The sequence below is a fragment of the Triturus cristatus genome, chromosome 8, assembly GCF_964204655.1.
Source record: "Triturus cristatus chromosome 8, aTriCri1.1, whole genome shotgun sequence".
NCBI classification, from domain to species: domain Eukaryota; kingdom Metazoa; phylum Chordata; class Amphibia; order Caudata; family Salamandridae; genus Triturus; species Triturus cristatus.
The window spans coordinates 1,410,119,189-1,410,133,898 of record NC_140591.1 but is presented as its reverse complement, the minus strand read 5'-3'; the positions used below and the strand labels follow the sequence as shown (position 1 = coordinate 1,410,133,898).

General features: G+C 39.2%; 1 protein-coding gene across 2 annotated transcripts in view; it reads right to left on the bottom strand.

Annotated features, from left to right (window-relative positions):
* Window positions 1–14,710, bottom strand: part of NOX4 (NADPH oxidase 4) — a 699,867-nt gene that overhangs the window by 458,133 nt on the left and 227,024 nt on the right. For both annotated transcript variants that reach the window (XM_085623140.1, XM_085623139.1), the window contains exon 8: window positions 9,788–9,868. In XM_085623140.1, coding sequence (XP_085479266.1) covers window positions 9,788–9,868 — 81 coding nt within the window. The remainder of the gene's footprint in view (window positions 1–9,787; window positions 9,869–14,710) is intronic.

Here is a 14,710-nt window from a genome sequence, read left to right as displayed (position 1 = left end):
TAGATTAATTTACGGAGCCCACACCAAAGGCTCGGACTTGTACAAATCAACAAGGATCCGGTCTTGTCCAGGGTCCTTTGTTGCTTTTAGTCTATTAATGGCTGTGAGAGTATCATCTAGGATAAAGGTTAGTTCAATGTTGCTATCATCAGAGTATAACAGAAGTTGGACAATTAGTTTTATCTCCAGTAACATCTACAACACTAACAACTCTTCTTCTAACACATAGTGCAGAGAAGTGGTCAACCCACTTTTCGGGCTGGATATAATAGCAAGGGGAAGTAGCACTATCTAGACTCAAATGTACAATAATATGCCAAATGGAGCGATTATCTTTACACCTAGCAGCTGCTAGTAAGTTCTGCCAGGTCTTATCTACTCAATTTCTTTCGGCCTTAGCAAGCACACCCTTATACCGAAGCCGTGCTGCAGCTACATCTAGGCGACTGCACTCACTAGTGGCCCTCCTGAGCACACTCTCTGCCACATTACACTCTATGTTGAACCACTTGTGACTCCTCCCAACAATAGCTTTCTTTCAGGCCCCTTTTTTTAGAAAATACAACTTGTAGTGCCTTGTAGAATTCCCTGTGAGTGACTAGCTCAAACTCAGAGAATAAAGAAACATTTTAAAAATCCAAAAGAAAATGCATAAATAAATCATATATCTTTGAGTGCAATTCACTGTCATCAAGAATCCAAGGCCAAGAAATTCTTCTTAAATTGTTTGATAAAAAGGGCTCCTGTGTTATTGAATTGCAAGTTGGCAGACCTCTTTTAAGATGTGCACCCCGCAGGTTTACAAACAGGGGGTTATGATCGCTATCAAACCGGGGAATAATTACCATGTCTTTTGTTAGTGACCAAATTCTAACATCTACCAAAATGTAGTTTAAGAGGGCTGGGATGGGCCCCTCTTACACGTGGGCTGCCTATCTCTATCGGAGTGAGTACTACTACTGCATGCCATTTGACTCCTCCCAACCACCAGAGAAGAAAGCTGGAAAGCTGCCTTGGTGAAATTATGGCACTGGGCTTTGCACAACAGATTTGGAATACTCCACAGCACAAGTGTTTATTAGAGGGAATGGTTTGAAAGAAACATTAAAATCCCCTCCCACTCTGGTGCTGGAAGGTACTGATCAAATGATCTAATGTGGTCAACACAGGACCGCAGAGGACCTCAGACCGCAACATTCACTGGAATGCCAGCCAGGTAGAAGCTGCCATTACTGGGGGTGGGGCCGCAGGTCACCTGTGGCTATCTAATGCTTTGGAAAGTAGCCTCTGTTTGTTTCGTATTCCCTATTTCTTTTCTATTGCCTTTAAGACAATTACAAATCTTTGGTATATATATAAAATACAATAAGAGTATTTTAAAGTTATGTATCTATATGCCATATATACACCAACATTGTATAGATTCTTTGTATTGTTTTTTCATTTTCAAAAAACAATAAAATATCTCGAACTAAAAAAAATAAGAAATTCATTATGCAGTGTCACCTCAAAGAATTTCCTTTCATTCTTGAATTTATTTGACCTCTCCCAAAGCTGCCTTCAGAGGCCTCAGGTTAGTGATAGCAAGGGAGAGTTAGATTTGACTTGTTTGTTTAGTGGGACTCCTGTTGGGTTCCTGTTCTGTTCTCTGCAACTATATACTGAGATGTTTGCACACCCTCAACAATGAGCTATAACCACTGCTTCTTGGACCTCAGCACTGGCAAATACAGAGCCTGTGTAAACTTTTCATTCAGAGCTGTACATCAAGTTGTGGAGCATTAACAATGGCTGCAGGACCTCTGAACAAGACCCGTCTCAAGGGCGAATCTTATTTAGGTCTCAGTTCCTATAGAATGTTACTATTCATGTGAAATCCAAGTAATTGAAAAATGATATGAATTTTCCATTGATGGAAGGGTACAGAATAACAGTAGTCCTGTGCTCAGTTTAGTATAAAAAAGCTGTCACTCTTGAGAGACTCCAGAAAAGAGAACCTCCATCTGACGAGAAAAGCTGTGTGACTAAAAACTGATGACATCTCTTGTATAACTTCTCTCATATTCCTATCCCGCTTTACTGTCACTTCCAAGACCAGTCTTGAACATGTTTGGCACTGTCAACTGGGAAGGAGAGCAGTGAGTTGCACATTATTCCCACAACAACATCATGATGTATAGGTTAGTGGTGCCTTGAGTCGGAGTGTCAATACACATAAAAGGAGCTCGAGATTGTATGACAAAGAACTGATTTACACCAAATAATGCCCTTGTGGGTCACCAACAATCCCAGAAAATGTTATACCTGCAAAGTTTTAACCAACCAAGGTGTATATCTAGCTACAGAAAGAGATTATTTACAACCCAAGAAAACAGCTGGTCTCATGAATAAAAAGGATGACTCCTTCTCAGTCCCCACATCACATGATACTTCAGCATGAACAAGTTCAGGTGACAAACATCAATCAGAGGAAACAAGCAGTAATTATTCTAGTAAATCCACCTCTAGCCCTCTGGAAATTCAAACTTTATTTGTTCCAGGATGCATTGGGCTACCCCTAAGTTAGAATAAATGTAAGTTATATCTTTGTATGATGCCTTCAGCTTGATTGATTTCCATGCCATTACATGGACAGTCAGGTCCAAATTTCCTTCCTCTTCCACTGGAATGCTTCACTAATATCTGTAAACAGCAGTATTCATAGAGTGTATCATGTGTTTGGGAGGGCACCTTCCTTAGGATGTGTGCACTCCAATCTGGATTCTGAAGAACCACAATGATTTAAATTACCTGTTGAATCCACAGTGGAAATGGAGATGTCAGTGTAGTATGTGGGTTATTTTAATGGTATAGTTTTTGTGGATTGCCTCATTCCTTCAGGGTTGGACCCACTCAGTAAATTGAAGCACCTCCCGAGTGCATACAATTAAATGTACCTTGGTGTCCCACAAAGATCAATGCCTATCCCATGGCTAAACAGATCTGAATTAAAAAAAGAAAAAGGAAAAACTCGAATTTTTAAATATCAGCTTCAGAAAATACCTATTTATCCCATATACCATAATCGATTGATGGGAGTAGTTGAATAAGAAGCACTAACAGATTAGCTTGTGAGATTGCTCTGGGCATTTCTTCCAATTTAATGCAGGTCAATAGACCTTGATAGTTGGCTGAGAGCAAAAGGGGTTAGCAACAAATTTAAATCTTACGGTGCAGTGTGACCAGTAGGAACACACAATAACAGTAACTGGAAGTCAGAAGGTTTATTACAAACTCAAAGCCAGACTAAAGTAAATCAATCTGAAGAACATACGATAAAAGTAAAGGATTATCAAAGGAAGACCAAAGTGCAGTACAATATTGGTCCTCAACAGCAAGAAGCATGTAAGAATTTCGCAGCAATGCAAAAAAATATGGAAAAGGATTTGATGACTAGATGAATGGTTTTGATCCTTCTTCCCATACATGGAAAAGGTGTGCAACATCTACTAAACCGTACATTAAACTAAGGATAGGGAAAACCCATTCAATCAAGGAAGCAAGAAAGGTGTCAGTATCAGAACTTCTGTAGAAGTTCTACATCTAAGGAGTCATGTATAGCCTGAAGCCACACCATCATAAAGGACAAGAGAGGTCTGTACCTCTCCAAGTTCAAAGGGAATCGGACTAAACCCAAGGTGAGTTCACCAATTAAAATACACAAAGAACATTCGAGAAGTATGACCTCATTCTCATCATAGTACTTTTCCAGTTTTTTTTCCCCAGAGTTTTATATAGCGCAAACTTGACCCGAATCCAATCAGGTATCAGAGCGCTTTACAAAGCACCAGTTACGTTACATGAGGACACCTATTCATTTTTTGTTAGGCACAGGGAGATTAAGTGATTTGCCCAGAATCACAGAATGTTCAGCGTCATTACCGAAACTCGAACCCGGTTCCCCAGGTCCGAGGTCGAGAGCCCTAGCCGTACTTCTCTCCCTAGTTCCCGAGAAAGACCTTGGCGCCTTGAACGCTACTCCCATATTCAAGTCTCGGCTTCGAAGGCGTCCTTGGATTTCGCCCTTCGTCTGATAGTACCATTTGGTAACACTCCCTTTGTTCTTTATTACAATTATTTGACCTTGCCAATTCTTCCTCCCTAACTGCTTTTTTTTACTAACCAATTAATACCTTTGCTCTACACCTGCACAGGAGAAAAACATGCAGAAAAACAACTTTCTCATTAGTATTAAGTGTCTCGACTGTAAGCTGAAGGCCCACAATCATGCTCATTTTAACATTTTTCTTTAAATGCATATTAATTCTACAACCTATATATAATCCAATAAATAATACTGTACTCCTTTATATGGCACAATAAACTATGGCATTCATTAAGTCTGTTACGTTGGATTTAAAATGAAAATATATGTAGGTCCTTCTATTAGTACGTGTATAACAAGAGTAATTTACATATAATAAAACGGCATCTAATAAGGAATTATATTTAATTAACTAGGTTTTATGATTGGAACATTAGAAGAGTGATAAAATTCTATGGACATTGGATCTATAATTATATGCGTGGATAAAATTGCAAGGTAAATGATTATAATAGTGAGACAATGAGAATTATTGGTATCTAGATTATTTAGCTCAGTGAACTCATTTATTGAGATACAATTGAAAAATATGGCAAATTCTCATGAATATAAAGAACATTGGATTAAGAGTTGAATAATATGAAATACTTACAAAGATTGTTTACAGACAAATGAGGCACATCAATTTGATGTTTAATGTTTGAATGAGTAATAACAGCAACCATTCAATTACTATGGTGATGAATTAAATAGTAGCATTACATTGATTTGTCAAATTGCTGCCATCCTGTATCATGTAAATCTAGAATGGCGATAGGCAGGCCAGAGGATCGTATGTAATGGAGTTGTAACTAATGCTCTAGTGAAGCATTGATGGTGTATATTTTTTAGTATTTATATTTTGTTTTGTTTTATTACAGCCCTGATGAAGTCCTAAGGAAGGACGAAACGCGTAGGCTGTAAAGAATTGATGGCTATACAGGATTGATGGCTGTTATGAATTGATGAAATTATCTTTAAATTTGTGAAGAAATTTAAATTGATGAAAAGGATCTTATGGAACTGGATGCGTTTTTCAGGAATAAAGCTTCAATACTGGAGCTACTTTGGAAACTATTGGCCTGTGGACTGAAATTCGCTCTTGAACATAAAATAATTGATTGATTACTATTGGAAATTGATCACACTCCTCTGTTTATGTATACATTTTGTATAAGTGTGGCCATTAAGCGGTGGACCACTAAGAGATGAGCGTATATTATTGTCTTATAATTGTTGATATCTGACTAGTGCTCACAAGGCTCATCCCTTGATCGCTGTTTGTAGATGATCGAAGGCACAAACAACTAATACATGTATTAGTAACCAAAAACGACAACTGGACACAATTTATAAGAAAGCATTGAACACATATATGAATAATTCTTACTAATCCCTGGCGAATACACTAAATGCATTTTAGTGCACCACCTCACAATCTAAACCTATAGAAGATTATTATCAGCAATCCAGATATCTCTGAAAAAAGAAAAAACTTTAATATCCGCTCACACACATAGATGTCAAACACACACAATAAATGCACCTTCTATACCTTTAGTGCAGCACATCTCATTGGTATTATTTCATCACACGAGTACATAAGACCAAAGTAAAATATATATATATGGCCTAGCCAAACATAGAAGGATGAAGCCAAAATTATGTTACACCAGTTGAAAAAGCCTATTTCTCACTGCTTCTTTTCTCACACATCAACAAAGATAATTTTCACTCAATGCAATGCTAGGCTGATTTTTTACAATAGCGCAACTGCCTTAGTTTCCCTTTTCAAATATGCAATTCACGTGCAACATTGCCAGGATGAATAATGTAATAAATCACCTTTCCACCTCGTGAATATTTGACTGACAGTTTGCAAAACCAAAACCTGTGCTCAAAATGCACTGCGGATCCAGGACTTAAACCCCAGTGCAATGTGTTCATAATTTGACATTCCCACTGCTGCCAAGCGAGAATGAAACAGTCATTGTGTTGTTTCTCCTTGCAACCATCCTTTGATCTATATTTAATGAGAAGTGGGAAGTAATAAAAAGACCCAGCGCAGTACCCCTCTATATGCTACATGATTTGCTCTGCAGAGTGAGCATTTTGAAAAATATAGTTTCTGAACAGTCATCACTTTTTCATGCAAAAAATATATTTTAACCGTGAACACAGTCAAAATGTCAGCCAGTAAGTTCTACGACTTAAAATGGAGGCTTCCATCAGTACTGCAACTTTTAAAATGGAGGCTTCCATTGTAGATATGAAGTCAGACATATCCAGCAACATTTTATACAAACTTTACAGCAAGCTTCGGAGCAACTGTGCCACTTGATGACAAAATAAGCAGCCATGTTTTAATGGTGCATCCTTATTATTTTGAAGGATACAGTGCATCCAATGGTTATGTTGTAATTGAAAAAAACATAAGCGCAGGGGCCAACTTTTTTTTAAGCCCGCGATCGTAACCGCTGAATGCAGAAGTGACTGAATACCAAGTCCACCTCGTCTTGATTGGACCTCATTCCTCTTTCTTTCATCCACTCTACAATTCATATTCCTTTATCTTGCACTTCTTCATCTCTGCTTTCTGTCTTTGGCACTGTTTTCCTATCTTTCACGTCTACCTATTGTCTCCCTTTTCTGCCTTTCTCTCTTGCGGTTCAACAAGTCATAATAAAGAAGCATTGGCAAAGCCAATCAGGCTTACCTTTGGGACCTATTGGCTTTGGTAATGGTTTTTACCAATGCTGTGCAGCATAGTTGAAGAAGAATTAAAAGAAAAAAAGGCTATGAGACAACCATCAAGTCATTTTGCAGGCATGCGCACAATTGATGCACGGACCTACAAAGTGATATGGGCACCTTTATTTCTTTTTATTAACCAATAAAAAGATCAAGAATCAAGTTGGATTGATTAATAAAAAGAAAAGAAAGTGCAGAAGAATTTTTTGTTCGAAAGTGGGTGGGGTGGAAGCAGGACGAGGAACCAGAAGCAATTTGGAGCCACGTATGGGGGAAAGCAATAGGGGGGGCATGGGTGAAGGGGAAGGTACACATGGCCAGTAAGGGGGAAACAACACAGAGGGCGTGGGGTTGCGCAGAAGAGAAATTGAGTGCAAGAGAAACCAATGTGGAGCATGGGGGAGCAAACCAGCGAGAGAAGTAGATTGCAGTGGAGAAGCACAAGGGTGAGAAAGCAATGCAGAGGAAAAGCACACAAGGCTGAGTGTGTCACGGATGAGTGCTAGGGGGAAGCACACAGGCAAAAGAGAGCAATATGTAGTGTGGGGGGAGAGAAGCACACTAGGGAGACAGCTGGAAAACACAGGCACTCTTGTGGAGAGCTTAAGGCAAAAGCAAATAGTAGTTCCTTAAAAGTGAGCAGCGGACGTACACAAGTAAATTGCTGTTTTGTTGAAGGAAGGGCGCAGACGAAGGATAGACAAGGCAAGCCATTATTGAAGAAGCAGGCAAATGAGAGGTATAATAAGGCTAACCAATGGGCTATGAGGTATTGTGGGCTGCAAGCCCCTGTTTGTTCTTTGTAAGCCCACAATATACCTTTCGCAACCAGATAGAAGCCCTGGTTGGTACGCGTGACCTAAAAATGCACCCAGTCTACCAAAATGAGTGCTGTGTGTACTATATGTAACCACTAGCACAAATCAGAACTACCTGGCACTGATGAAGTCTAAGTGAAACCCCATTCTGCTGTTTCAATAGATGAACAAAGGCAGAATCTTTTGAGGGGCTCAAGTCAACAAATTCAGGGGGCTCTCAAAATCCTAAAACCATTTTAGGCAGATACGTCCTGCTTATTAACAGAAAGCAAGGCAGATCAAGCATCTGGCCCTTCTAGTGGTATTAGCAGTCTGTTGTTCAAACAATGTGCAGATCCTATGAATTAGTAGGAACTACAAAACACCGTTTTACATTAATATTTGTGAAGCCAAATACAATCAAAGGGGGCTTTGTGTGTCAAAATACTACACCCTCACTTTTAAACAGGACATCTAGTGAAGCAGGTCACAATGTTTCTCAAACTCAACCAGACGTCATCAACAAAGCAATGGTCTAGAATGCTTATGGTTGGAGATGGTTAGTGACCAGTGGTATCGTAAGGCCCCCTCCCTGGTTTTTCAGCTTAAGCCGGGGTGGTATTGACACTTAATAGTTATTTAGGAGCCTTTCCTTTCGTCATCTATGCAGACAAAAGCTGTTAAAAAACAAAAGTATGCGAAAAAGTTAACAGGGGTCAAGGATGCATAGTTAATCACAGCAAGAATAAAATTAAGAGAAAGAGATAAGGAAAGAAAAAGGAGAGAGCGCTGGAAGTAACAGTGATAGGAATGACATTAAAATTGGGAACAAACTGTAAGAAAGAAGGGTCAAATGAATGAAAAGATGGATTGAAGGGTGAATGGACTGGTGAATGGACTGATGAATGGAAGGGTAAAACAACATTTGCATGGTGGGTGAATGAAAGTGGTGGAATGATGAAAGGTTGGATGAATGTGTAGATGGATGAATGAATGGGCTTCTGTATGGAAGGGTGGAAGGATAGATTGCTGAAAGGAGAGTGAATTGATGGATGGATGACAAAGAATGATTGGATAGGCAAAAGGATGGATAAATGGTTGCAAGTGAGAGCGAAAGGATGGATAGATAGAACTCTCATGATGAAAGGGTGGATAGATGGAATGGTGACAGGATGGGAGCATGAAAAGATGGCATGAAAGGCTTAGAAGATGGAGGTACGGAGGATGGGCTGAAAGGACCTCATCTAGGGTGAGTAATACTTACTTGCTTTCCTCACCCAAAGGCAATCAAGGTGCAGGTCAAATTGTTTGTTTTATTTATTATCCGGCTACCCCCTTGCTAGTGATGCAGGATTGGGTAAACAGAATTGCTTTTTTTACTACAGCTTTTTTTACTACAGCGAATGGACCCCTTTAATGCAAAGTAAAAGGGAGGCTTATTTACAAATTGATGAATTCCACACAGTTTATTCATAGTGATTTGCTTTTCCTGCACATGCTCAAAGCAGAATCTCCCAAGAGCCTCCTTGGAACAGGTGCTGTGAATGACGGCAGATGACATGATGCTGCAGTACATATGGAATCCAATGGTGGGAGAAGCTCTAGAAAAGATTGTACCATGGAATATCGAGCATAGGAATATGGTGGTATCATAACATCGCCGGCAAACTACCAAAAGGTATGTGCATATAGAGGGAGTCAATTTTAACTACACATCTATGTACCTTGAAGATATATATATTGTCAAGGTACATATATGTGGAGTTAGGTATAGAAAATCTATACATGTGTATTGTGTCCCTAAATATTCTGTCGTGATATTAAAGTCCCATGATATTCCCTATTGGGTATTTAGGAGACACATCCTAGAAATGTGCTTTCCAAGGAAGCAATAAGTGGGTGAGAAGCACTCTTACACGCCTCACATGTTCTTAACATTGTCTTAACCCCTGACACTTCACAATGCTTTGCCCAATTGCTTCAAATGCCTAAAGCTGACAAATGATTAAGAGACAATGCCATTTTGGGATGCTTTATCAACTTGTGAATGTGTTGCAAGTACTTCCTAATCTAAAACATAAAGTAAATAAAGAGTGATGTCGAAAATGTTACCTACCCTGAAACATGCACTATCAGCAGCATGTAGAAGACAAAGAAGAGGTTGTGAGTGTAGAAGAAGATATTGTAGTTGGAAGTCCTGCAAAGGAAAATATACAAATTTAACACATAACGCATATGTATCTTGCCTTATATATGGGAGGAAAGTTTCTACTTTTAGTAATTAGTAATATGTAGTTTATCCTAGAGGTCCACAACCACCCACATTTTCACAGAATACCGCATTGTATCATGATCTGCACAAAAAAAACACAATAATGCAAAAAATGAATGCTAAGCAACCCATGTTCTTTCCTGTATCGCATGGAAAATCTTTTGATAGGAACTAGAAAATGAACATGGTAATAACACAATATGAACAGAATAAAATACAAATAAATGTACCTGAGCTTTTTCTTTTTTAAACAGGCCTATTGTTGCAAAGGTCAGAATCCAATCCCACCAGCCCTCTATCAATTCTATATATGGCATGGAAGACCAACTGATACTCATTCAGAATGAGGTGTGCTTCAATAACATCTATGAGCTAAGAGTAGAAAACATTTGGAAAATCATGAGAGGTCTATTACGACAGAGGGACTAGCTACTTTGCACCATTGGATCCTGTAGTGCTTTTTTTGACACGCAAATTGTGTGGAGACAATCCTGGAATTACTTTTCTTAATAGTTAGCCCCAGAGATCAAGTTAGTCCACAGCAAATAGGAAGGGGGGTCCTTAACAGGCAGCGCAATATGATTTCTGGTGCTGGATTAGGTTATGACCCTTTATGACATTACATAATGGGCTCAAATGAGAAGCAGTAAAAGAGGTCTGGGTTACTTTTGAAAGGTTAGCTTTAGTGGGTACAGTGGAAAGCTAGGGATTATCAAATTGGGAAAAAATATTGTTAAGTTAAGGATGCCATTGGCCTTCCCAAGAAAGACGCAATTGATGTTGGTGCAGCACTCCCATATGAGAGAAGGTAAAGAATTACAAAAATATAGGTTAACAAAGGTATTTTATTTTAATTTTTTTATTTTAGCTTCTTATATTGCACAGCACTACCCAGAGGGACTGAACGTGGAGCGAGTAAATTAGAACTGGTAGGAGATGTAGTTACTGTGCTCAGACAAAATATATCTACAAAGCAGGTGACACTTGTTCGTATGTAGAATTTACGTTGTAATCCAAGTGTCCCTATGCGTAGCCCTGGAATTGCTGCTCAGTACGTAGGTGATGATCTATTGATAGCTATTCAAGTATAGGCATTCGAACCAGTCAGTTGAAAGAAGGTAAATATATAAGGGAACATAAGAAAATTGAGGTGGATGTTAAATATTTTAATAATGTTGATAAATTGTGATTTGTGCTTTTTCTACATGTGTTTGTCTGTATTAAAACAGTTAGGGGTAGTAAAAGGGAGGTTGGTAATGTAAACGCACAGCTGAAGGCACACCCTTACAGCACCCAAGAAAAGTGTGGTACCTGTAAATAAGAAAAACACACACCCCTATTGGGGTCAAGGATGTATGGCATCAGTACCGGTTGGTGTAGACACTAAAGTATAGTGTCGGTTCCTAAAGGCAAAGGGTGGCGGCAGTCCTACCCACATGAAGCCGGTACCACACTTTTCTTGGGTGCTGTAAGGGTGGTCACTTGTCTACTTTATTTAATTAATGACCACCACCATTAAAGTGTAGGTAGATCCCTTCGGTCCTGACGAATTGCCATCTAATTGATTTATGAGCAAGAAACATGTTGACCTACTGACAAACACATAGACTTCACATCTTTAGAGTGGAGATACGCGCTTTGTCTTATTAGTTTTAACTAGGGTAGGGGCCACGTTCATTAAAATTTCTTGAGTGGACCTTCTTCGCTATTTTACTCCTTTTCCCTACACATCACTATCACCTACACTGTTTTAGGGCCCTCACACACACTTCACCCAACGTCATATGGAATAAAGATCTCCGCCAGGAAGGCCCCTTCTCGGGTGCCAATCGGGGATTGCAGCGCCGCCCCGATAAGGAGCAGACCCGATGATGAAGCAAGACACCTAGCCTGCTGGGTATGTGAGGGCCTTTTTCCAAGAGGAGAAGTCTTTTCTCCCAAACCTGTGCGACCTACCTCCGTATTGAAACACTTTCCACCTGCATTTTTATATAAGGAACTGCATACCAGTTTTGAGTAGAATATATGAGTCAACTCAAGGAAATTTCGTGCTTTAGGATTAAAATAATTTTGCACTGCAAATGCCCTGAATTTTCATGTGCACCACTCCAGATCTGCTTAAAACACTGCACAGTATTAAATGGAGTCTGTGCCACCACATCTACAAAATGGATATGAGACCTGTGCATAGAAATAGTAACTCCAACACTGATTCTGAGTTGAAGCATAATTGGCAGATTACGTGTTCAGGTCTATATAAAACATACATTTTAATTATGTTTATAATTTTCATAAGTTTCTATTTTCACAAAATAGGAAAATAAAAGGTAAAAAGCCTTGTTATTTTCTTAGATTTTATACCCCTTGATTAAAATTGAAAAACAATTTTTAAGATCAATTGATCACAAAAGGTTTCTGCTACCACATAATCGTTAAACTAGATTCCGTATAGAATATCAAAGTGTTAATAATTAGAAGGATAATAAATGTATCTACATCTTGTTGGAAAGACAGTTTACTGCCCTTTTAGCAATGTTAGTGGTGTGAAACCAAGAGCTTGCTCCATGGAACTGCACAATCGTGCTCACAGAGAAGAAGCAATAGACCTGGAGCCAGAGAAGATGAGTCATTTTATTTGTGTTATTATCTACCTGTCAGAGTTCCCGCTCAGTGAAGGCTACTACCGGGAAGAGCTTTGAATGCAATCAAACAAAACCATGGCCGCTATATCAGTTGTTTACCTCACCTCTATGAAAAAGTGTTAAAAGATCAATCGCATCATCAAAGGTGAGCATTAGATAGCAGAGATGTCATCAAAATAGTCAATTTACGTATTGATTTGCAGACTGCTAGTCCAGATAGCATTTTACTTCCTATCCATGAAATATTTGGCTACCAAAGGCTTCAATGACACATTTGTATTTGAATAGCAACAGATGCCAACTTAAGAGCCATCAATCAAGCTGGAGGTGAGGATAACCTTCTGATGCTTAATTATGTTTTCGAATCACAGTGCGGACTCAGATACCCATGTGTTAGTGCGTTCCGTGCTGCCATTCCAATCTCTGCATTTAAAGCCTTTCCATACTCCTTTTCGAAAACTGCACGAGTGTCAGGGCCTTATTTAAAGATTGGTGGAGAGGGTACTAACCCAAAGTTTGCAGATGTCCCATCTGTCATATTATGTGCAATATATTCAATGGCATTGACATAGTGGACGTGGCATTGCGCCACACTTCTGATGAGTCCTTGTCCACCAAACTCCAAATAAGGCCCTCTGCTTTTTACCTACATTTCCTTTTATTTATTCCCTGGTGGGTTTCAATCTCAACAACTCCTAGGCCTTGCATTTTTATGTCCTTTATAAAAATGTATTTGAAGCACCAGTAGAGACTTACTGGAAATTGCTTTGGCTGTACTTGGGGATTCCAAAAGTTTTGACACAATAGGTTTTGGATTATGCAGTGAGGAGCTGCAAAAAAATGACAGGACACTTCATACATTATCTTACCAGGGTCAATGACCTATGGTTAAAATTGACCAGTAATTGTTTACAAAATGACCAGCATTTGGTTACAGATTTAAATCTGCTGGTATGTCTCTAACCGACGATGACATATAATTAGCTTTAGGCAGACTCTTTTTAACCAATTCAGAACATCTACATTAGTTTCATAATCAGAGTTTGTTCATTTGTACAAAAATCTTGATACTTTGGGTAGAAATGCTCCTGACACTTGCAGCCTCCAGAAAGTTTGTGTAAAACGTCACTGCAAATGTCAGAGCAACTTTTATGAGGGAGTCTTTGAGAAAGACAACACAATCAAGCAATTTGATTTCGGTGGGAATGAAAATAAATTATTCAAACAAAGCACCCACTGAAAGGATGCGTGTCTACAGGTGTTTCAGAGCTAAATGCCAACTTTGTGCATTTTAACACTACATGCATCACTGATATTCACTTTAAAAAGCTCAGAAGGCTGGAAGGCTGCATAATACATTAGTGACATATGGGTAACTCTGCCTTTCAGGTGTGTAGGCTGTCATGAAAGTTTCCATTTGTAATATAACGCACCTCAATGTGTATGTAAATATATTCATGCGGTTTTATAGTCATTCGCCCAATAGGTATTTATATGAACCTCAGACTCTTTGATGAATTGGACACAAAAGGGGTATATTCAGAAAGGTAATCTTTTACATGAGTAAATCCACAAATGTAAATATCCTCTTTACACTGTTAATTAGCTTTACTACTTCTGGCTATTTACCATTTGCAAGTGTAAAGTTACTCAAAAGTTTAGACTTCTATGATTCACCCCTGAAGTCAGATTTGCAACATCCTTATAATGTACGTATAATTTATCCCATATCAGGTGTGATGCCCATACCCGGTAAACAACGTTTACCACAAATCTTTTTCCCCGCAGGGAATCACAACGCGGTCGTTACAACAACCGCGTTGTGATTCCGCATACCATTACTCCGCAAGTCGGAACAACGACTTGCGGAGGGTGGGGGAGGTGTTGGATTTAAAATCCATCACCTTCCCTATTGTCCGCACAGACTGGAGTTGGAATAGTAAATTATACTATTCCAACATCCAGCGCCCCCCCTCCGCAAGTCGTTGTTCCGACTTGCGGAGTAATGGTATGCGGAATCACAACACGGTCGTTGTAACGACCGCGTTGTGATTCCCTGCGGGGGAAAAGAATGCGTCATAAGAACGTACATTCCCCATACCCACCTGAATGTGGTTGTCTGGCT